Here is a 24,757-nt window from a genome sequence, read left to right on the forward strand (position 1 = left end):
ATAGGTCCTCTAATAATATCAGAAGGTTGCTGAATGTGGTCCAAGTTTGAAAGCAATGATTGATTCAGCGGTTGGTGATTTCCTTAGATGCAGAGAAAGCAATTGACCGGGTGGAATGGCCATTTCTTTTTTATGTCTTAGAACAGTTCAGGTTGGGTGGAGTCTTTGCTAGGTGGGTGGAGGTTTTATATCGCCACCCTCTGGCCACAGTCATCACCAACTGAGTGAAGTCTGGGAATTTTACAATTGGTAGGGGTAGTCGCCCCCCTCTTGCCATTGTTGTTTACATTGGTGATGGAGCCGCTGGCAGAGGCTATTCGTCAGAACGTCCACATAACCGCTCCGGAAGTGGGATCGAGGGCACACAAGATTACATTGTACGCGGATGATGTCCTTCTGTTTTTATCGAACCCGTTCACCTCCGTACCCCATTTGATACAGAACTTTTAACTGCGTAGTACATGTCCTGTTACCGATTGAGATCTTTCGAGTATTCTCCCATATGTTCTCCGATGTTTCAGAAGAGATCTCCACTCCCAGCTCTTGCTCCCAGACCTCACATAACCGGTTAATATCCTGCCAGGCCCTGCCACCCAGCAGGCGATAAAGGGCACTAACCAAAAGGGTGCTTGTGGAGCATAGCAACAACCTCTCTGTATCGGGCTTATAGGGCTTAGTGAGAAGTGTGGTCTCCTTCTGGATGAAATTCCTAACCTGAAAAAAACAGAAAAGGTCTCTGCAGGGTAAGCCGGATTTGCGGCTTAGTTGCTCAAAAGACATCATAACCTCTCCATCAAATAAATCTCCCAAACTAGAACCTCCTCTCACTGCCCATAGTTTGAACCCTGAGTCCATCATTCCTGGTCGGAACCCTGGCATGCCAACTATAGGTGTAAGTAGCGAAGTCTTGGATAAACAACCCTCACTCTGACGCATCGCCCTCCATGCCTTGACTGTACTAATGACAATGGGTTCCGGCAGTGGTCCATAACTGTCCTCATCTTATCCATGAACTATAGGTTATTAAGAGGGTACTTTGCTTGAGAGGCCTCAATATCCAGCCATATTGAGTTTGGATCATTACCTACCCAATCACAGGCAAAGGACAGCAGGGAACGCAATTGATACCTCCTGATGTCTGGGAAATTTAGGGAGAAAGAAAGGAATAATATAAAAAAGGAAAATTCTTTCCACAATCTGAACCTTGGAGCACTCTCACACATGCTGCATGTAATCACATGGTTTCTCAAGTCACGTTGATGTTTAAATCATTTCCTGCAAACATTTTTCCTGCTGATATTTAGGCCCTGAGTAAATTTTGTGTGAATGCCTGAACAGCAGATCCTCTTCTGCTAATACCTTATGAGAAGAGAGTACAGCATGGGTTTCCTCCGGGTGCTCCGGTTTCCTCCCACAGTCCAAAGATGTGCAGGTCAGGTGAATTGGCCATGCGAAATTGCCTGTAGTGTTAGGATAGGGGTAAATGTAGGGGTATGGCTGGGTTGCGCTTCGGCGGGGCGGTGTGGACTTGTTGGGCCGAAGGGCCTGTTTCCACACTGTAAATAATCTAATCTAATCTAATCTAAAATCACTGCTGTCAGTGCAGGGCAGAAAATAGGAAGAGAGAATTCTGGTTTGTACGGAACAGCCTTCTCTATCTTTTCCCTGAAATCTCTGTCTCCCAATTCCTCCACCTTTCAATGCATTCCAACCAGAATTCATCCTTCTATCCTCCTGTTTTTGCCCAGCTCTTGAAAGTGCTGATTCTTGGTTCAGTTTCCCAGCCACTTCTTGCCATCCCTAGTATATTGCACATGTCATCTTCTCTTCAGTTTTTAAAACAAAAGGCAGTGGTTTGCTGATGTCAGGATGTGGTGGTGACTGCGCACAGTGTTCCAGACTCTCTCTCGTGTCATTCACAAAACTCTGCACTGCACGTGTGCAGAGAAGGGTATACTGGGAGTGGGTGAGATGCATTCACCACTCTTGATGCAGTAGGTCGAGACCCAATCATCTCCACGGTGGCCCCCCGTCCATTCCCCCACCGCCACCCATAGCACCCCCGTCCATTCTCTCTCGCTATCCCTAGCTTCCAATCCCTTCTCTCTCTATCTCACATGCAACCCTCTGCACCCTACTTGTTTCTCTCCCCACCCTGTCCATTCTATCTCCACATCCTCTGCCCACTGTCCAGTCCCTCATCCACCCTCTGTCCCCTATCCATTCCCCTTCTTTCTCTTCCCACTCTGCCTACCCTCATCCAGTCCCTTTCCCCACATGCATTCTCTCCTCCCACTCTCTGCCCCCGTCTATTCTCTCTCTCTCTTCCACTCTCTGCTCTCCCCTCTCTCTCTCCCCTCACCCACCATTCGTTGTTGCTGTCTTTCTCCCCCACCCCATGCCCCGTCCATTCTTTCCCCACACACTGCCCCCGTCCATTCTCTCTCCCCACAGTCTGCAACCCCCAATTTACCTCGCTTCACACTCTGCACCCCCCATTTCTCTCCTCCCAAACCCTCTACCCCCATTCTCTGCCCGCCACTTTGTGCACGCCCAGGCTTTTCTATCCCTGATACTCTGTTCCCCCTGTCCATTTCTCTCTCTCACTTGCCTCCAGCCTCTGCCCCCCTGTCCAATTTCTCTCTCTGCAAAGCCCCCTTCCAGTCCTTTCTTGTGCCTCGAGCCCTCTTTGATCGCTGTATCAAGCCCTTCTAAGGATAGAGAGAGAATGGATGGTGATGATTTTACCCGGGAGAAGAGGGGGCGGGGGAAGCGTGAGAAATGGCAGATCTTTAACAATGAGAGTAGCTAAAATGATGTATTCAGAAACACCAGTAAAGTCTGAAAGCATATTCAATTGTTTAAAAACAGGTTCAGACATCTTCTGAAACTTGCATTGAAATCTGTGCAGTTAGGCCACAGTTGAGGACAGGCTGTAAGGGTGGAATGGCCTATTCCTAGTCTTGTGGAATTGGTTCAGAATACGTAGAAATAGAGTCGGAGAGTTGAAGAGTATGCAAACAAACATTTCGGTCCACGCCGACTACATATCCTAAATTAATCTAGTGATCCATATGGCCCATATCTCTCTCAACCCTTCCTATTCATATACCCATCCAGATGCCTTTTAAATGTTGTAATTGTACCAGCCTCGACGACTGCCTCTGGCAGCTCATTCCATTAATATACCAACACTCTGCGTGAAAAGGTTACTCCATCGGTTTCGGATTTCCTCAACCAGGGGAAAAGACATACAAAAGTTGAGCAGCCAGACAAAATGCAAAAGGAATAAAACGTTGAGCCCCAGGGAAACAAAAAAAAAAATTGGCTCCAGCCTTTTCTTTTTCTCTTATTGGTATTTGGACACTGAAAATCTGTCAGTTACACCAGCATCTCCACTGGGCATAATGCGCATGCTTCTCGGTGTCAGCGAGCACTGCGCATGTACGCCGGGTGTCAGCAAACTGCTGCGCATGCTCCTCGCGGAAAGCGGCGCACGGGATTCTTTTGATTGGCCAATGGGAAGCGGTGGAGGACCGGAAGGAGTGTGGTCCTCCTACTACTCTCTCTCTCTCAATGAAGGTTGAGCTTCACTCCAGACTGCACCTTCTTCTCTCCAACGTCTGTGAGTACAACACGTTTTTTTTTCTCTCAGCCCCTTTTCCTAGTTATTCTTTCATTCCGGAGTTCAGTTCTTGACTTGCAGCAAAGTTGGTTCAGGTCTGAGTCTTAATTGGCAAGCACATGGCAAATGCAGTAACAGTGTAAAGTTATAGCCTTTCTCTGTGAAATAAAACCAGAAAGGAGATGCATTGTTTAATTGGTGATATATTGGGATGAGTGACGCTGGCAAAGCACAGCAGGTCAGGCAGCATCCGAGGTGCAGGAAAGTCAATATTTTGGGCACAAGCCCTTCATCAGGAATGATGTGTGGATGTACAAAGATGTCTTAGCTACCTTCTACTCGGGCTTTCTACTCCAGTCCATGCCAGTTGTCACATAGGTGCAACAAGCAATGAGCAAGGCAAGTGGTATAATAGCAAGAGGAATTGGGTTCAGAAGTGGGAATGTTTACCTACAGTTAGGGGGTCATTGAATATATTCAAAGCTGAGTTCATCCGACTTTTCAATGTTAAAAACAGTTATGGGGGAAGGCAAGAAAATGTCTTTTTTTAAGAAATATTTTTATTAGAAACTTTCAAATCTTTTATAAAACATCTATATACAAAAAAACAGAAAAATAGATGCAGTACAACCATGTCATATCACGATATTATTAATAATGAACTGCCTACTATTCTCCCAGAACAAACGTATATACTTAGCTTAAACTAAACTACAATTGTAGCCATATTCTTTTCCCCCAGCCTCCCCCTCCCAGGGCCCCATGGGCACCCAGACATATTCCCATGGCTATACCAAGGTCCTAATTAATATTGCTGATAAGTCTGCAACAGTATAATTTAGAAAGGGCTGCCACGTCTTGTAAAACTGCTCCGTTTTGTGGAGCACCGTATTTGTGAGGTAATCTTGGGGGAGTTGCTCCATCACAAGCTGACGCTACCCCATAAGACCTGGGGTTTTTTCCAATGTTAAAATGTTCTTCCTTGCACAGTGGGTAAGAATGTTATACAGTCTCTTCCCGTGTTTCCCCAGAGAGGGCAAATTTGGCAACCCCAGAAGAAATACCGGATCCGCTTTAACTTCAATCCCCAGAATGTCCTTACTATAGGACTCCAGTATCTCTGGATCTTACAACATGACCAACAGCAGTGTGTGAGAGTGCCTATACTAATTTTACACTTGGGACACCCTGGTGATGCTCTTCTCTTGAATTTAGCTAGCCTTTCTGTCGCACCCATATGAGCCCTGTGTAAAATCTTCAATTGCATGGCCTGTGCTTTGTTACATATTGAAATTTTCCTTACATTTTCCCAAGTATCTTCCCATACTTCCAGTGAAATATCCTCTCCTAGCTTCCAATTCCACGTCCTACAGAGTCCCTCCACATCACCTAAGGCACATCCCTTCTGTAAATTATACAAAGTACGAAATGAAAGAGCACCCGTATACCAGAGCACTCTTTTCTCCATGTCTGACCTGTAAAGCTGAGCCAGGAGCGTGGTTTTCCTCTGTGTATAATCCCTTATCTGAAAGTACCAGAAAAGGTCCCCATTAGACAATCCGTATTTCTGACCTAGCTGGCTAAATGACATCAAGACCTCCCGCTCAAATAAATCTCCCAGAGAGGCGATTCCCTTATTCTCCCATGTCTTAAAGCCAGAGTTCATTGTCCCAGGTTTAAATCCTTGGGCTCCCACCAACAGGGGTAAATGGTGAAGTCTTCAGCCAATTGCTCTTGTCTTGCCTTATTATCCTCCAGGCTTTCACCGTATTTAAAATGACTGGACTCTTACACTGCTCAGTCACAGATTTTATCTTATCCATGAATAATAGATTGACTGGGGGGCAACTCAACTGCAAGGCTTCAAAGTCAAGCCAAATCAACCCTGAATGCCCCCGTGCCCAGTAACCCAGATATGCTAACAAAGCACTTATTTGATAACTCTTCAAGTCCGGAAGGTCCACCTTCCCTCACCCTGCGAGAGCTGCAATTTGGTAAACTTAATTAGGGGGTGTCTGTGACACCAAATAAAAGAATCCAGCCAACCATTGAGCCTCAGTAATACTCATTTGGGAGCAACAATGGGAGCATTCTCATGGGGTATAACCGGCGAGGAAGAACATTCATTTTAATCAGGGCTGTTCGGCCTACCCGTGATAACGGTAATCCCTCCCACCGCTGCAAATCCTGTTTTATCCTCTCCAGGAGTTGTACATAGGTAGCTTTACATAGCTGGTGGAAGACAGGGGTAATAAAAATTCCCAAATACAAAAAACTTTTTGACGACCGTCTATACAGGAACTGCATTCCATCATTCAGATCAGGCACCTCCACTAATCCCCCAACCGGCTTCTGATTTTGTAAAGTTGATCCTGTAGGCCGAAAAAGTGCCAAATACATTAATTGTTTGAATCAATTGAGGAACTGACTCCTCCAGATTGGCCCAAGTTAAAAGGACGTCATCAGTATATAGGGTGATCTTATGCTCCCCTATTCCCAGCCCTGGCCCCACTATTTCAGGATCCCTCCTGATAACCTCAGCTAATGGCTCAATTGCCAAGGTAAATAGCAGCAGTGAAAGAGGATGCTCCTGTCGATTACCTCTCCCAATATTAAAGTTATCTGACATAGTGCCGTTTGTGATGACTGCTGCCTTAGGATCATTATACAACACCACCACCCATCTAGCAAAGGATCCTCCCAGACCAAACCGCTCTAGGACCCCCAAATAGGTACAGCCATTCTATCCGGTCAAACACCTTTTCTGCGTCTAGGGCGATCACCAAACCCGGGATCAATCTTTGCTGGCATACCTGCACTATGTTCAATACCCACCTGATATTGTTGGAGGAGTGGGTTTTGAGAAGATTTGTAGCTCAGATTGAGTTCTGGGTGAATGTTTGCTCGCTGAGCTGAAAAGTTCACTTCCAGACGTTTCATCACCCTACTCGGTAACATTTTCAGTGAGCCTCTGGGCAAAGCGCTGCTGATAATTCCTGCTTTCTATTTATATGTTTGGGTTTCTTTGGGTTGATGGTGTCATTTCCTGTGGTGACACTATTTTCTGTTCTTTTTCTCAGGGGGTGGTAGATGGGGTCTAACTCGATATGTTTGTTGACAGAGTTCCAGTTGGAATGCCATTGTTGGAGGAGCTACGACCCTTGACACATCCCATCTGATCTTCCATAATGTAGGACAACACCTTTTCCAACCTCAGGGCCAGCATCTTGGATAGAATGTTAAAATTTACATTCAACAGTGAAATTGATCTGTATGAAGCACATTCTTCGAGCTATTTCCCCTTCTTTAAAATTAGGGAGATATTAGCCTCCCGAAGAGAGGGTGGAAGATAATCCTGTACATATGAATAGCTATACATCCCCAGAGGTGGCTTCACCAACACATTTATGAATTTCTTATAGAATTCACTTGGGAATCCATCTGACCCCGGTGCTTTCTTGCTTCTTGCACCTCCTGTATCGTCATAGGCCCATTCAACAGGGAAACCTGTTCCATGTTTATACTGGGGAGGTGCAGGTTCTCAAAAAAGGACCGCATTCCCTCTGCACCATGTTCGTTTCCCTCCGACGGATATAACTCTGCAAAGTATTCTCTAAATCTAACATTGATCATCTTCAACTCAAGGGTAACTGTACCAGCCTTCTCTCTGTACCAGACATAATAGATTGGGAAGCATTTTTCTTTCCAGCCAGCTATCTACCTGGCTTATCTCCAAATTCAAACAATCTTTGTTCAGCAAAGGAGACCCTTTTTTTTGACACTCACATGTGCAATGAGTCGGGAGCAGCCCGGAGAGCTGCAGATTGACCAGTGAAGGCCTATTATAATTTGTTTCCTCAGCTATCTGCAGCCGAGTCTCCGGCATCTGTCATTGCTCCTCCCTCTGCCTCCTTCTAGTCGTTGAATATGAAATAATCAGGCCTCATAAATATGCCTTAGTGGCCTCCCACGGTATTGCCGGATTACTGGCCGTACGCGGGTTGATATCCCAGAAGCTGAAAAATGTGTTGCTGGAAAAGCGCAGCAGGTCAAGCAGCATCCAAGGAGCAGGAGAATTGACGTTTCGGGCATAAGCCCTTCTTCAGGAATGAGGAAGGTGTGCCAAGCAGGCTAAGATAAAAGGTAGGGAGGAGGGACTTGGGGGAGGGGCGTTGGGAATGCGATAAGTGGAAGGAGGTTAAGGTGAGGGTGATAGGCCGGAGAGGGGGTGGGGGCGAGAGGTCGGAAAGAAGATTGCAGGTTAGGAAGGTGGTGCTGAGTCCGAGGGTTGGGACTGAGATAAGGTGGGGGGTGGGGAAATGAGGAAGCTGGAGAAATCTGCATTCATCCCTTGTGGTTGGAGGGTTCCTAGGCGTAAGATGAGGCGCTCTTCCTCCAGGCATCGTGTTGTCATGGTCTGGCGATGGAGGAGGCCGAGGACCTGCATGTCCTTGGTGGAGTGGGAGGGGGAATTAAAGTGTTCAGCCCCGGGGCTGTTGGGTTGGTTGGTCCGGTGTCCCAGAAGTGTTCTCTGAAACGTTCCACAAGTAGGCGGCTTGTCTCCCCAATGTAGAGGAGGCCACATTGGGTGCAGCGGATGCAATAAATGATGTGTGTGGAGGTGCAGGTGAATTTGTGACGGATATGGAAGGATCCCTTGGGGCCTTGGATGGAAGTGAGGGGGGAGGTGTGGGCGCAAGTTTTGCATTTCTTGCGGTTGCAGGGGAAGGTGCCTGGAGTGGAGGTTGGATTGGTGGGGGGTGTGGACCTGACGAGGGAATGGTCTTTCTGGAACGCTGATAGGGGAGGAGAGGGAAATATATCTTTGGTGGTGGGGTCTGTTTAGAGGTGGCGGAAATGACGAAGGATGATACGATGTATCTGGAGGTTGGTGGGGTGGAAGGTGAGGACCAGTGGGGTTCTGTCCTGGTGTGATTGGAGGGGCGGGATTCAAGGGCGGAGGAGCGGGAAGTGGAGGAGATGCAGTGGAGAGCATCGTCAACTACGTCTGAGGGGAAGTTGTGGTCTTTGAAGAAGGAGGCCTTGAACTCTCCTGTGTTGTACTCAACGGATTTGCTACCCCTTACCAGGAATGGGTCCATGAGCCAGTGCCATGCATCCATTCCACCACCATTTACCATCTAAATACACTAGCGTATGGTCCAAGACAGCTATATTCCTAATTTTACAAGCCAATGTTCTGTCCAAACAGTCTAATGGCATTAAAACATGTTAGTTCGTGTGTAACACTTATGTGGGTTGGAATAGTAAGTAAAGTCTCTTCCATTAGGATTTAGGACCTTTTGGCGCGAGTGATTTGGCACGGCCTGTTTGGCACAGCCTATTTTGCCGCAGGCCCATTTCGGCGCAGAACTATTTTGGCACAGATATACTGTAGTCATTAACGAAAATCAACATAATAGTAGAATTATTAAATGGGTAGTTTCCAGTAGTTATTATTAAAAAAAATCAGTAATATTCTTAAAAGAAAAATTTACTGTAGTTTCAGGCTATTAAGAGATTGCCAAAAGTCTTTCCTGTAATTTGTGTATCAACTGCATTTAGTCTGAGATTAGTCCACTCTTAACAGTGGTTCCTCAAAATTTCTAAAAAAATAGAAAATATAACCCATTAAAATGCCATCAACAATTTTGTCAAAATGTGGAAAGGAAAAGTGCTCATATGACGGCTACATATACGTATTTGATAGATATGCTGCTGATAAGATAACAAAGTTTTGGAGATGTGAGAGGAAGGACATTATAAATGGTGTAAAAACAATGACTGCAGATGCAATTCCTCTACACCTCCATCCGCCATGACCAGGGCCTCCAAGCCCTCCGTTTTTTCCTCTCCAGACGTTCCCAACAGTACCCCTCCACCGACACTCTCATTCGTTTGGCCGAACTGGTCCTCACCCTTAACAATTTCTCCTTCGAATCCTCCCACTTCCTCCAGACCAAAGGGGTAGCCATGGGCACACGTATGGGCCCCAGCTATGCCTGTCTCTTTGTTGGCTACATAGAGCAGTTGATCTTCCGTAATTACACCGGCACCACTCCCCACCTCTTCCTCCGCTACATTGATGACTGCATTGGCGCCACCTCGTGCTCCCGCAAGGAGGTTGAGCAATTCATCAACTTCACCAACACATTCCACCCTGACCTTAAATTTACCTGGACCATCTCTGACACCTCCCTCCCCTTCCTGGATCTCTCCATCTCCATCAGTGACGACCGACTTGACACTGACATTTTCTACAAACCCACTGATTCCCGCAGCTACCTGGATTACACCTCTTCCCACCCTACCTCTTGCAAAAATGCCGTCCCGTATTCCCAATTCCTCCGCCTCCGCCGTATCTGCCCCAGGAGGAGCGGTTCCACCATAGAACACACCAGATGGCCTCCTTCTTTAGAGACCGCAATTTCCCTTCCCACGTGGTTAAAGATGCCCTCCAACGCATCTCATCCACATCCCGCACCTCCGCCCTCAGACCCAACCCCTCCAACCGCAACAAGGACAGAACGCCCCCTGGTGCTCACCTTCCACCCTACCAACCTTCGCATAAACCAAATCATCCGCCGACATTTCCGCCACCTACAAACAGACCCCACCACCAGGGATATATTTCCCTCCCCACCCCTCTCCGCCTTCTGCAAAGACCGTTCCCTCCGTGACCACCTGGTCAGGTCCACGCCCCCCTACGATCCACCCTCCCATCCTGGCACTTTCCCCTGCCACCGCAGGAACTGTAAAACCTGTGCCCACACCACCTCCCTCACCTCCATCCAAGGCCCTAAAGGAGCCTTCCACATCCATCAAAGTTTTACCTGCACATCCACTAATATCATCTATTGTATCCGTTGCTCCCGATGCGGTCTCCTCTACATTGGGGAGACTGGACGCCTCCTAGCAGAGCGCTTTAGGGAACATCTCAGAGACACCCGCATCAATCAACCAAATCGTCCAGTGGCTCAACATTTCAACTCCCCCTCCCACTCTGCCGAGGATATGGAGGTGCTGGGCCTCCTCCACTGCCGCTCCCTCACCACCAGACGCCTGGAGGAAGAACGCCTCATCTTCCGCCTCGGAACACTTCAACCCCGGGGCATCAATGTGGATTTCAACAGTTTCCTCATTTCCCCTTCCCCCACCTCATCCTAGTTTCTAACCTCCAGTAACTCGACCTGTCCGGACTTGTCCGACCTGCCCAGCTCCTTTTCCACCTATCCACTCCACCCTCTCTTCCCTGACCTATCACCTTCATCTCCTTCCCCACCTACCTATTGTACTCTATGCTACTCTCTCCCCACCCCCACCCTCCTCTAGCTTATCTCTCCATGCTTCAGGCTCTCTGCCTTTATTCCTGATGAAGGGCTTTTGCCCGAAACGTCGATTTTGCCTGTCCTCGGATGCTGCCTGAATTGCTGTGCTCTTCCAGCACCATTATAAATGGTGACCTAGTGAAACAAATTAATGAACATTCGCATGCAGCTTCGGCATCTAAGGTGGAAGGAGATACCATCATTTCAAAGGTTAAAGTATGAGCTGTTGAAACTGTGTAGAGGGAACTTTACAAGTGATTAACGAGTGCCTAGAAAATTTGTCGGAAGCTTGCCAAGGAACGATGCCTAACAACAGAGCGCTGAAGAAAATGGTTCGTAGCACAAGGAAAGAAATTGCTGCTTACCCAGTAAATCCAAGAAATTTAGAAGAACTTGTAATTCCAGATAGCTTTAAAATATATTCTGTTAACGTATATAATGAACAACAATTTTTACTAGCTGACAGGTAGCACCACCTGCAGAATTCTTATATTTGGAAGAAAAAGGAATGACGAGTTTCTGAAACAATCAAAAAAGTTATATGTTGATGGAACACTCAAAATTTCCTCACCTCTATTTTCACAAGCTGTGTATTTGAATTTAAGTTTATAATATTTTCAACTTTGATAGTCTCTCTGAATTGTCCCTAACAGTGTATTATAAATTCCCATCTTGCTTTCATTAATGCTTTTAACTAAGCCTGAAAAGGAATAAATAAGAGCTGCGCCAAAATAGTTCTGCGGCAAAACGGGCTGTGCCAAACAGGCCACACCAAATCGCTCGTGCCAAAATGGCTGCGCCGAATGGTCCCACTCCCCTTCCATCACAGTGGAGGTGCCTCCATACATCCACTAATCCCGACTCCTCACACATGTCCACCAACTGCTTAGATTGTGCAGGCGTACATGCCGGGCCCCTTGGCACCCTGTCTACCTCGGGATCTATTAGGCGATTAAAATCCCCTTCAATGACCATACGGCGCACTCGTTAATTTGGCAACTGAATCAATTAGCAATTTAAGAGGGTGCACGGGGGGGACAATACACATTCAGGACACCATACAAGTATTAGAGCTTTAAGAATGATGAACCGTCCATGTTCGTCCTTAATTTGCTCAATTACCTGGAAAGGGAGATTCCTTCTGACCCGTATAGCCACTCCTTTACTCTTGGAGCTAAAGGAGGATAAGAATACCCTATCATAACCCCCCTGCTGCAGTTAAATGTGTCTCTTGCAGCAGGGCAATGTCCACCCTTTCCTTCCCGAGGCTTGAAAGCAGCAGCTTTTGTTTTAATGGGAGAATGGCTCCCTTTTACATTCCAGGTGCACTACCTTGTGGTTTCCCAAGAGGAGGAAGCTTATCTGAGGTGTGGCGAGTGACACAGACATTAACTCTATAAAGTCTAAAAACTACTCCTATAAAAACTACTATAAATAAAAATCTAACCACCACATATAAAATATATAGAAAGTATTCTGCCTGGAAGTCAGTGGTGTTCCACAGGGCTCTGTTGTTGGGCCTCTACTCTTTGTAATTTTTATTAATGACTTGGATGAGGAGATTGAAGGATGGGTTAGCAAGTTTGCAGACGACACAAAGGTTGGAGGTGTTGTTGACAGTATAGAGGTCTGTTGTAGGCTGCAGCGTGACATTGACAGGGTGCAGAGATGGGCTGAGAGGTGGCAGATGGAGTTCAACCTGGATAAATGTGAAGTTTTGCATTTTGGAAGGTCGAACTTGAAAGTTGAGTACAGCATTAAATTCCTGAAGAAGGACTTATGCCCGAAACGTCAATTCTCCTGTTCCTTGGATGCTGTCTGACCTGCTGTGTTTTTCCAGCAACACATTTTTCAGTACAGGATTAAAGACTGGATTCTTGGCAGTGTGGAGGAACAGCGGGATCTTGGTGTGCAGGTACATAGATCCCTTAAGATTGCCACCCAAGTGGCAGGGTTGTTAAGAAAGCATATGGTGTTTTGGCTTTCATTAACAGGGGGATTGACTTTAAGAGCTGTGACATCTTGTTGCAGCTCTATAAAACTTTGGTTAGACCACACTTGTAATACTGTGTCCAGTTCTGGTCGCCCTATTATAGGAAAGATGTGGATGCTTTGGAGAGGGTTCAGAGGAGGTTTACCAGGATGCTGCCTGGAATGGAGGGCTTATCTTACGAAGAGAGGTTGACTGAGCTCGGACTTTTTCAATTGGAAAAAAGAAGGAAGAGAGGGGACCTAATTGAGGTGTACAAGATAATGAGGGGCATAGATAGAGTTGATAGCCAGAGACTTGTGCTGTACTGTTCTATGTTCTATATAACTTAAGCAAACACTCAAATAACCCCCAATTATTTAGGGCTGTGGCAGTGCCCTAGCCCCAGGCAATTCACAGATGAAAAATACATGTTATTTACATTCTGTGAATTAACAATGGATGCCCATCTCTCCTCCCACCACCCATTCCACACCTCTTCCCCATATATCTTAACCACCGGTATAGTCACCCCCAATCCAGAAATAAAAGGACAGAGGCTTTAATGCACCCTTTGTGCATTAAAGCCTCTGGATCTCTTCCCAGTCTTCTTGCTGTTTCAATCACTAACTGTTTGGCTTTATCATGCAGGAGTCAAACTAGGACCGTGCGGGGGCATGGGTCCGGCCCGGACCTGCACACTGCGATCTGGTGGGCCCATTCCACACTCAACAGGCCCGACTCCAACTCCAGCCTCGGGGACTTTGGTGGGAGCCACTTTTCCAGGAATCCACTGAGGTCTTGGCCTTCCTCGTGTTCTGTAAGACCCACGAGCTGTAAGTTTTTTCTTCTACTTTTGTTTTCTAGGTCATCCGCTTGCTCCTGAAAGACCCGAACCTGGTCTTCCAGTGTTCGGATCCTTCCTGCTGAGACCTCCGCCACGGTCTCTGATGCCGCGGTCCTCTCCTCCGCTGCCTATTCTCTTCGGGCCAACATTTGAATTTCCTGCTCATGCTTTTCAATGTTTTCTCGGTAATAAGAATCCATGATAATTCATGGGATCTGACCGTTAATTACAAGGTTTTGCCAGTACTGGGTTTTGTTTCAGGGTCAGAATCAAACGCTGTCATTAATTTCACAAGGGAACGGCTGTGAATATTATCACTTGGTGTCCTGTTCACCAGATTCACCGATGCTAAGGCAAATATTCTTAATTGCCTTACAGCATCCTGTCATCACATGGTGAACCCAAATGTCCCTATCTTCTGCATTCCTCGAGTTCCCCCCTTTTTCTGAGCCGCCTTGCCTGTCTATTTTCTCATGCTGCTTCAATCTTTTCTTGGAGTTTGCCAAACTCCGAGAGTAACTGCTGCTGCCCCATTAAATCCTGGGAGTTTGAGCAATGGCTCCAGGCACCCCCCAGTGCAGTTGGGGAGTGCCCTACCCTCTGTACTCCTTTCGGCCCCTTTCTTTATTTGCTTTCATTCTGGTCTTAAAGCTGTTAAGCCAAAATTTTAGCAGCTCCAGATGTTCAGTAAGTTTATATTAGCAATTTTTTCTCCTAGGGATGGCTAGCGAAGGTTGTAGATTTTCAGCTTCTTGGGAATAAGAGAGGAAAGAGAGTTTGCTATAAATTAGAATTTATGGGATGGCCAGTGGGCTGAGGTATGGCAGATGAAGCTTAATTTAGAGAAACGTGAGGTGTTGCATTTTGGTCAAACAATCAGGCAGGACTGACACAGTTAAGGGGCGTGTTGTAGAACAAAGAGACCTTGGAGTGCAGGTTCATAGTTCCTTGAAAATGGAGTTGCAGGTAGATAGGATAGTGAAGAAGGTGTTTGGTATGCTTTCCTTTTATTGGTCAAAGCATTGACTCAAGCGGCTGTACAGGTCATTGGTTTGGCCACTTTTTAGATTAAATTTGATTCGATTAGATTACTTAGTGTGGAAACAGGCCCTTCGGCCCAACAAGTCTACACTGACCCTCCGAACAGCAACCCACCCAGACCATTCCCCTACATCTACCCCTTCACCTAACAGTACGGACAATTTAGCATGACCAATCCACCTGACCTGCACATTTTTGGACTGTGGGAGGAAACCGGAGCACCTGGAGGAAACCCACGCAGACACTAGGAGAATGTGCAAACTCCACACAGACAGTTGCCTGAGGTGGGAATTGTACCCGGGTCTGGAATATTGTATGTAATTCTGCTCTCTGTCCAATGGGAGGATTTTGTGAAACTTTGAAAGGGTTGAGAAAAATTTTATAAGGCTGTTGTCAGAGTTGGAGGGTTTGAGCTAGTGGGAGAAGCTGAATAGACCAAGGATATTTTCCCTGGAGCATCGGAGTGACCTTATAGACATTTATTAGGAGCACTGATAGGATGAATACCCAAGCTCTTGAGAAAGTCTATAGCCTTATAACATGTAGTTAAACATTTAGACTAAATGTAATGCTGAATTATAGAACACATTTACTGCACGTGAAAATAAACAGGCAAGAAGGCTCAGAAAAAGGGGGAACTCAAGGAATGCATAAGATGGGGATATCTGGGCCCACCATGTGATAGCAGGATGCTGTAAGGCAATTAAGAATATTTGCCTTGGCATCAGTGTATCTGTGTGAACAGGACACCAGGTAATAATATTCACAGCCGTTCCCTTGTGAAATTAATGATAGCGTTTGATTCTGACCCTGAAACAAAACTCGGTACTATCAAAAGCCTTGTAATTAACGGTCAAAACCCATCAATTAAAGTGGATTCTTATTACCCCTTGCAAGCGGGGCAGTTACAGAGAGAAAAAAAACTTTGCTGACTTGAGAGTTCAAAAGGACACTAGAAAGAGAGAGAGAGAGACCGATCATTTTCGTGCTGAGGCTGTTGGAGCCAGTAGAAAATTAACTATTAGCGCATATCTGCTCTGGATTGAATTTAATTGCATTTTGGGTCTTTATGATGATATTGAGTAGCCATTATCGGTTATTAAATACAAACACTGTAAAAGGGAATATTGATGAAGCTTTAACTTACTTGCTGTACTTGCAGATCACTCTACAGACCTTACAAACTGCCCCACTGTCAACTCTAACTACTCAGATCTGATGTCTTATTTGGATTTGAATCACAACCCTGCAAAGGAAGCATGTTAATTTGAAGACTAATGAGTCAGTTTAAATGCAAGCTTATGGTAACATCTCAGCCTCAGGTACAGAATGATTCAGTGCTTAAAAAGCAGGAGTCTGCTCCTAGCTTAGAAATTATTCGAGGCCGAATATTGAAGAGATCCTGGCACAATGTGTCAGGAAGCCATTTTATGGTCAAAAGTTTGTTCTCCTTGCTGAGAAGCCATTTTGTAAAATAATTGTATCAGACATGTGAGCTGTGCAAGATTACCTTATGACCCCTCCAATTAGCTCAGACTGGTATCTCTTTATGAGAGGAGTTTATCTCGCTAGCAGGCTGGGTATGTTTTTTATGTAGGAGTGATTAGTCAAGCGTACACAGACCTGTCAATTAACTTTTCTTCCTTACGAATTATTGTCTTTCACTGTTACTTGTCTAATTAAGAACATGCAATGTTTTGGTAAGCTTTTGTATAAAGGAAGCCACCTTGTATCAGTACATCAGAGTAACCTGCTGGGGCACTTGAAGAGCTGGTACCCTACTTTCCTAGGTTATTAGAACCTAGTTTAGCTTGTAGGTATCAGTGTTATGTGAGGATGACTAAAATTAAACTAATCCGCCTGTAAGAGGTTTTTATTCCAGACTCCCCAAGAGTACAATCTCCGGGACGAACCACGAGAGAGGCTTACAGGTCTGAGTCCGTAAAAGGTCTGGGCCTTTTCAAATCTCAACTTTAACAGTCTTTTCCCAAGGAGAGGGGAGTCCAGAACTAGAGGGGCATAGATTTAAGGTGAGTGGGATAAGGGATCTGAGGGGCAACTTTTTCACACAGAAGATAGTGCGTGTATGGAATGAGCTGCCAGAAGTGGTGGAGGCTGTTATAATGACAGTACTTGAAGGGCATCTGGATGGGTACATGAACAGGGAGGGTTTAGAAGGATATGGACCAAATGCTAGCAAATGGGACTAGATTAACTTAGGATATCTGGTTGGCGTGGACAAATTGGACTGAAGGGTCTGTTTCTGTGCTATCTGACTCTAAATGTCTTCAGTGAAAGCAGATGTGTGGTTGTGAAGAATAGACTTTCAGAGCAGCTTTTAAAGATGTTGTACCCTAACTGGGAGCAGAAGACATTACAATGAAAATTTTCATTTGTGGGACAGCAACTGAGTGAGTAAGTACATCTGGTATTTTGGTGGGAAGTGGGAATTCATTGCACTGTGGGGATGCAGCCCTACCCTATCCAGTCATTTCAGCTGGTGGGTGTGACTAGGCCTCAAGATTAGGGGGAGTACGTTTAGGACAGAGATGAGGAGGAACTGCTGTTCCTGGAAAGTAGTGAATTTATGCCCAAGCTAAACCGTAGAGGCGGCTTCATGAAGTATATTCAAGACACAGTTGGATGGGTTTTTGCATGGCAGGGGAATTAAGGGTAGTTGGGATAATGCAGGTAAGGAGGAGCTGAGACGATGAATAGATCAGCTATGATCTTAATGAATGGGGGAGCAGGCGGGACAGGCCAAATGGCCACCTCCTGCTTCTATTACTATAAAACTTGGGAACCACAGAACAAAAGTTCTATTTTTACTTGCTTATCATGGTATATTGGGAACTCAAGGATTAAAAATCCCCTATTAAAGTGATTCACTTCAGGTTTGATTGCATGCCTGTCCTCTGACAGAATGAGACTGGAAATCACAGTCGAGGGTCGGGCAAACTCCTAACTGCCAGAAGAGTCTGGAGCCATACGTGTGGATTTTACTTTCAGCCCCAGGCAAAGGTGTTTGTTTATCCTGGGCAAGAATGGTAGCCTTGGCCATAAATCGTACCAATTGCCTCCTATTCCCATTGTCGCCCTTCCTTACCTATTCACAAGGGTATGTGAAGATTAACGATGAGAATAAAACAAAAATCCTACTATCTAAATCCCTTACCCACTAACATATGATTGTGAAAAACACGATAACCACCTCCTGGAAGCCATTTACTATTTGTCACAGGAAGTCAGCAATATCCAGGCATTGTAAAGTTGTGAATTTCCTGTCTTAATCAACATAATAGCAATTAGCCGTGTAACTTGTAGACATGTGTATTAGCCACGCCCAAATAAGATATTAAAAAACTGCTTGCATGTAAAGTGCAGAGATTCACTGAGAGGTGCCACCACAAGCAGGTTACATGACTCCTTTTGGTGTCACTGAGAATCTCTCGCCGACTGTCCGAAAATAAACCCTCTACCTTTGAACTGCAAGTTTTGTTGTCTGGAGTTGAAACTTTCACACCATAAATCTGCATTTCCCGTGGCTAACCCACCTAACGTGCACATCCCTGGACACTATGGACAATTTAGCATGACCAAATCAAATCAAGACCAGTGAGCAATGTAGTGATGTGGAAAATGAACATCAGAGAATGATAGAAAGGGACAAGGAGACTAAATGTACCAGCAATCAAAACTGGATTCGAAAGACACAAAAATTGAAACTTAAAAATGGTGTGTCTGAATGTGTGCTGCATTGTAACAAAAGTGAATGAATTGACTGCACACATTGAAGAGAATAATTATGATCTGAGACTCCTTACAGAGACATAGCTTCAGGATGACAAGGATTGGGTCTTGAATATTGAGTGGGTAGTCAAATGGGAAGTGAGGGAAGGTTGGCACTGCTAATGAAAGCACTGATCACAGGGAAGTGTTGTCAGCTCAGATTTCAGGTCCTGATTTCTCTGTCCTCTATTGATCTCCTTGTTCCGACAGTAAGATGTCAGTCTGTTCTCAGCTCTGCTGGATTTCTATTGAAGTTTTGACCACTCCCCTTTGCACCTACTGGAACAATCCTGAAGAAGGGCTTATGCCCGAAACATCGATTCTCCTGTTCCGCTTTTCCAGCAACACATTTTTAGGCGCTGATCTCCAGCATCTGCAGTCCTCACTTTCTCCAAAAACAACATTCAGTCAATCAAGCCCTAACCCACAATCTCCCAGCCTGTCAACCATCCAGACACAGAGTGTAGTCATAGCAGGGAATCAAACAAGAAAAATGAAACAAAATTAGAAATAAATAGGTGCTCATGCTTAATGTTTGTTCGTTAGGAAGTAAACCAGAAATGGGCATCACGCAGGATTCTTATAGTGCCCTACTTGAGGAATTCTCTCTCCCTTATATCTAACTATTGGTGCCCAGCTATGATTTACAACAACATTTACATCAACAGAATCAAAGCATTTTATCAAATAGACATAGTGGTATACAGCAGGGAAATAGATTTTTTTTCTCTCTTGTGCATCAACACACATATAAGTCCATGGGGATGAATTTGTATTTGCAGAATTATATTTGCAGATATAATATATTTTGCTCAAAAAAGGCACAATCTGCAGGCAGTCAAGACATGTAATATTTTGTAAAGTCCACTTTGGTAATAGAACCAGTCTATGACTCCAGATTGGGATACAGACAGACTCTGACCTCGCACCTTTAATGCATAGTCTGAGCTGAGATGTCACCTTTTGTTATAAAACCTTAATTTATCTCAATAACGTGCCTTCCAGGAAGTTCTGGGATTTACATATTAATGATACCTGCAACCCAGTCTAAAAGATGAAAAACTTAACAATCCAGGTTTGTTCAATATGTCATTTCAGTGGCAGGACTGTAATGTTTTTCTGTAAGTTCTGTGCCTTATGATCTTATTCTCCACAACCAGTTGATGAAGGAGCAGTGCTCCGAACGCTGGTCCTTCCAAATAAACCTGTTGGACTATAACCTGATGTGTTTTTAACTTTGACCAGGTTAGGGTGGATTGGCCATGCTAAATTCCCCTAGTGTTCAGTGTTTTGCAGGTTAGGGTGGATTTGCCATGCAGGGTTGTGCGGGGTAGGGGAATGGATGTAGGTGGGTTACCCTTGGGAGGGTCGGTGTGGACTCGTTGGGCCGAGTGGCCTGCTTCCATGCTGGGGATTCTCTGAGGGCAGGGGAGCCGCAGGCGCAGTGCGGGCCCACTGTCGGCCTCGCCCCGCCCCGCCCCGCCCCTTCCCGCTTCGACCGTCTGAGTCATCGCTGACGTCACAACGCGGAAGGGGCCTTTGTCAGTTTCAGAGTGAAACCCCGCCCTCTCGGCAGCTCTTCACCCTGGGAGGGGGCGGGGAGAGAATGTGGTCACTTGTAACAACTGGAGTGAATCCAGGGAGGGAGCAGACTCTGCAAACTCAGGTATGTCTCTTAATTACCCGGAACGGAAGGATAGGCCAGAAACTGAGGCCTATCCTTACAAAATCATGGGGGGCATGGATAGGGTAAATAAATAAGGTCGTTTACTTGGGAATGGGGGGGATTCAGAATTAGAGGGTATTATATTTAGGGTAAGGGCTTTGGTGGTGGGGAGGGAGGGGTGGGGGGGTGGTTGGAGGTTTAACAGAGACCCAAGGGGCAATGTTTTCACACCGAGGGTGGTGTGTGTGTGGAATAAGCTGCCAGAGGATGTGGTGGAGGCTAATACAATTACAGCATTTAAAAGGCATCCGGATGGGTGTTTGAATGGGAAGTGTTCAGAAGGATATGGGCCAAATGCCGGCAAATGGGAATCGATTAGTTTAGGATATCTGGTTGGCATGGAAGAGTTTGACCAAAGCCTGTATTTCTGTGCTGTACATCTCTATGACTCTACCTTTCCACAAATCTTTGTCATGTCTTTATGTGCAGTATCTCTCTGGTGTCGCTGTTAGTGCCTTGATATCTAATTTTGCTCCCCACTTCCTAGGGGCATTAACCATTTTGTGTTTGGTTGTTCCTCAAGAAGCTGCATGACAGATGAGCAAGTGTATAAGGTATGAGTAGGAACGGAAAGAGTTAAGTTTTGAGTTGTATGGGACAAAGGCTCAGCTTGGATCCTATAAGAACTTGCAGTAAACAATGAGGTGGTGGAGGCAAGGGTAGTGGTCGAACAAGGTGGAAAAGCATTCATTATGCAAACCCATTTAACAAGATGAAGAAGTATTTGTTGCATAACCCCAGATGGTTTAATCTTTACTATTGACATTCACTGATTGTAACGGCCACCCATTCAATATGGTTGTTGCCTTATTTGGATGTTGCTCCCTGTAAGTGACTAGTTCATTAAGAATCTGTTGTTCGAGGGAAGACTGAGAACTCGTGTCTCTGTGCACATAGACGATCGTTCTCTCTCCCTCCAGAGCCCAGAATAAAGATGAAGAAGGTAAAACCATACTGGTGTCTGAGTGTTTGCTTTGACTGATAGGGAAATGGGGTGACAACACCGGTTCATCCTGAATTGACAGTTTATTTCCAAAAATCAGACCTGCTCACTCTCAGCAGTATCTCAGTGTTGTGAAAGATATTAACTTTCAGGTGGGGTTATTCAAAATTCAGAGAGATGTCAGTCTTAGCGTTTTTGTTGTTCTGCCCCATAGGATTCTGGATCAGCACCTTCTAGAGAATTAGTTAGAACGGAGTGAGAGCAGAGGGAGAGAGAGTGGGATGGTACTTTCAATTTTGTGGAATAACAAAAGAAATGTTCTACAGAAAGTAGAATTGCTTGTTCTGAATTTCTACCCTGCACTGACAATAATGACTTTTGTAATCTCTTTTTGCAGAGTGTTTGAAGAACTGAAGACAGAAGTTTCAAAAACAGATGAAGGGCTTATGCCCGAAATGTCAACTCTCTTGCTCTTCACATGCTGCCTGACCTGCTGTGCTTTTCCAGCACTGCACTTTTCGACTCTGACTCTGAGCATCTGCAGTCCTCACTTTGACAACAATGTCTGACAGTCACTCGATCCATCAGGACCGCAACGATTTTCAGCTATGATTCTGTGAGAAGGAGCCAAGCTTTTTCATTCCTGTTTCAGTACAATTTCAGTATCCGTGGGACTGGATGAGAGACCCTACTGTTGCAGAGCACTGAGTGTGGTCCTGAAACAGTTATACAGTCTGGAAAGAGGAACTCACGGCAGGAAGGGTCTCTACACGCAGTGGTGTGTGACTAAAGCTTTGTCCATGGAGGAACCTGAGGGATCCCACCCCGTGGAGAAACCGTGGAAGTGTGGCGACTGTGGGAGAGGCTTCCGTGCCCCGTCTGTCCTGGAGACCCATCGGCGCATCCACACTGGGGAGAGACCGTTCTCCTGCACCGAGTGCGGGAAGGGCTTTACTCAGGCCTACAACCTACTGACCCACCAGCGGGTCCACACGGGGGAGAGGCCGTTCTCCTGCACCGATTGCGGGAAGGGCTTTACCCAGGCCTCCCACCTGCTGAGGCACCGGCGGGTCCACACGGGGGAGAGGCTGTTCCTCTGCCCAGAGTGCGGGAAGGGCTTTACCCAGGCCTCCCACCTGCTAACCCACCAGCGGGTCCACACGGGTGAGAGGCTATTCCTCTGCCCAGAGTGTGGGAAGACCTTCAGCAATTCCTCCATCCTTCTGAGGCACCGGCAGGTCCACACAGAGGAGAGGCTGTTCCTCTGCCCCGAGTGCGGGAAGGCCTTCAGACATTCCTCCGTCCTGCTGAGGCACCAGTGGGTCCACACGGGAGAGAGGCCCTTCAGCTGCCCTGAGTGCGGGAAGGCCTTCAGGAATTCCTCGCACCTGCTGACCCACCGGCGGATCCACACAGGAGAGACGCCCTTCAGCTGCCCCGAGTGTGGGAAGGCGTTCAGGAACTCCTCCGCCCTGCTGACCCACCGGCGGATCCACACAGGGGAGAGGCCATTCTCCTGCCCCAAGTGTGAGAAGGCCTTCAGCGATTCCTCTGCCTTGCGGAGGCACCAGCGGGTCCACACTGGGGAGAGGCCTTTCACCTGCTCTCAGTGTGGGATGGCCTTCACCCGCTCCTCCCACCTGCAGAGGCACCAGCAAGTTCACGTGCCATCGCAGGGGGATTGTGGGAGCGATGGCCCAGTGCCGTTATCAACTGGAATATCCACCTAGCTCCGGAGACTCCCAGGTTCAAATCCCAACATGGCAGATGGTGGAATTGGAATCCGATCAGAAACCTGAAGGTCAGAATTTAACGATGAAACCATTTTCTGGGTGGGGAATGGAATCCCCATTTGATTCACTCACGTCATTTTAGGGAAGGAAACCGCTGTTGTGGGAAAGGATTCACTCAGTCGTCCCAGCTGCATCCTTTACCTGGTCTGGCCTACACCCGCAGCAGTGCGGTTGATTCCTTCCCCAGCAGATGGGCGGGGAGAAACTTAATTGGATACAGGGTATGGGTTGAAATTGTGATTGAAGCAATACTTCCTCTGGGTTACAGCTGTACCAAGCATCCAGTTACAAAGGGACAACTCTGTGGTGACCAATAGTAAAGAAAGTGAGGTGGGGTGGGATGGAGTGGGTGGGGACGGGTGGCAGGGAGGGGGGAGTGTGTGCGCTTTGGCCTTGAGCTGTTTAAAAAGCAGCTACTTTTTCTGCACCTTTTTGCTGGGGAGATCTGAAGCTGTAACAAAGTTGGGTCACAATAAAGATTACCTGAACTTACTGCTGGGCTCAGACTCTTATTGAAAGCTTTGAGCACCAAGAGTTTTTTGTTTTAAAGCTGCTCCTTTCTTTCAGCTTCCTGCACTGAGTTTCCAATGTCGTGTATCAGATGGAGCAGTGAATGAGGAGCTAGTATCGTTAGAAACTATAAATTTTTCAGGAGTGCGGAGTGCGTCGTTTCATCAGCATTATAAAGGTTAATGGCAGCACTGAGAGGTGTGGGCTGTGTTCACTAGAAATGATATGGAGGAGTCAGTGTTGGACTGGGGTGGATAAAATTAAAAATCACACAACACCAGGTTATAGTCCAACAGGTTTAATTGGAAGCACTAGCTTTAGGAGGGCTGCTCCTTCATTGGGTAGCTGTGGAGCAGGATCATAAGACACAGACTTTATAGTGAAAGATCAGTGGCATGCAGCTGTTTGGATATTTTGAACAAATCTAGATTGCTGTTAAATCTTTCATAATTTAGAATGGGTTGCAGGTTTCAGTTCATTAATGTGTAAATCCCAGAACACCTTTTAAGTCACGTTCTTTAGATGACTGAAGCATTTATATTTTAAAAATGCTCAAATGCATGAAAGATGTGAGGTTTGTGTCTGTCAGTATCCCAATATTGAACCAGTCTGATTCAATTTCCAAAGTAGGAATTAATAAAGTATTACATGGATTGACTGCCTGCAGATTGTGTGCTTTTTGAGCAAAATCGAATGTACCTGCAAATATAATTCTGCCAATACAATTTCACCCCATCGAGTTATGTGTGAGTTTGTGCGTGAGAGTGTACGTAAGAGTGTGTGCACTTTTGATAAAGTGTGAATGTGATGGAGTATAAACCTGAGAGATTGTTGCAGGGTGTATGTATGTGTGTATGAGAGAGGTATGAATAAAAGTGAGGGGTTGCGTTTTGCCAAAACAACGGAGGGCAGGACTTGTACAGTTAATGGTAGGGCCCTGGATCGTGTTGTAAAACAAAGACATGGGGGGGATAGGGATTCAGGTATGTAGTTCTTTGAAAGTTGCGTCACTGGTAGACAGGGTGGCTAAGAAGGCATTTAGCACCATTGCCTTCATTGTTCACACTGTTGAGTATAATAGTTGGGATATCATGTTGAGATTGTACAGGATGTTGGTGAGGCCACTTTCAGAGTACTGAGTACAGTTCTGGTGGCCCTGTAATAGGAAGAGTACTATTAGAGAGGG

At 46.0% G+C, this 24,757-nt stretch overlaps 1 protein-coding gene across 1 annotated transcript in view; it reads left to right on the top strand.

Moving 5' to 3' along the window:
* Positions 1-3,529: 3,529 nt before the first annotated feature.
* Positions 3,530-24,757, top strand: part of LOC122543653 (uncharacterized) — a 109,747-nt gene continuing 88,519 nt past the window's right edge. Inside the window, exons 1-3 of the mRNA XM_087975427.1 lie at positions 3,530-3,625; positions 13,574-13,758; positions 21,666-22,997. Of these exons, the coding sequence (XP_087831553.1) occupies positions 22,069-22,997 (929 nt within the window). The 5' untranslated portion in view covers positions 3,530-3,625; positions 13,574-13,758; positions 21,666-22,068. The remainder of the gene's footprint in view (positions 3,626-13,573; positions 13,759-21,665; positions 22,998-24,757) is intronic.

The sequence above is a fragment of the Chiloscyllium plagiosum genome, unplaced genomic scaffold (genome assembly GCF_037043375.1).
Source record: "Chiloscyllium plagiosum isolate Xiang-an unplaced genomic scaffold, Cpla_swu_hap1 HiC_scaffold_27, whole genome shotgun sequence".
In the NCBI taxonomy this organism is placed as follows: domain Eukaryota; kingdom Metazoa; phylum Chordata; class Chondrichthyes; order Orectolobiformes; family Hemiscylliidae; genus Chiloscyllium; species Chiloscyllium plagiosum.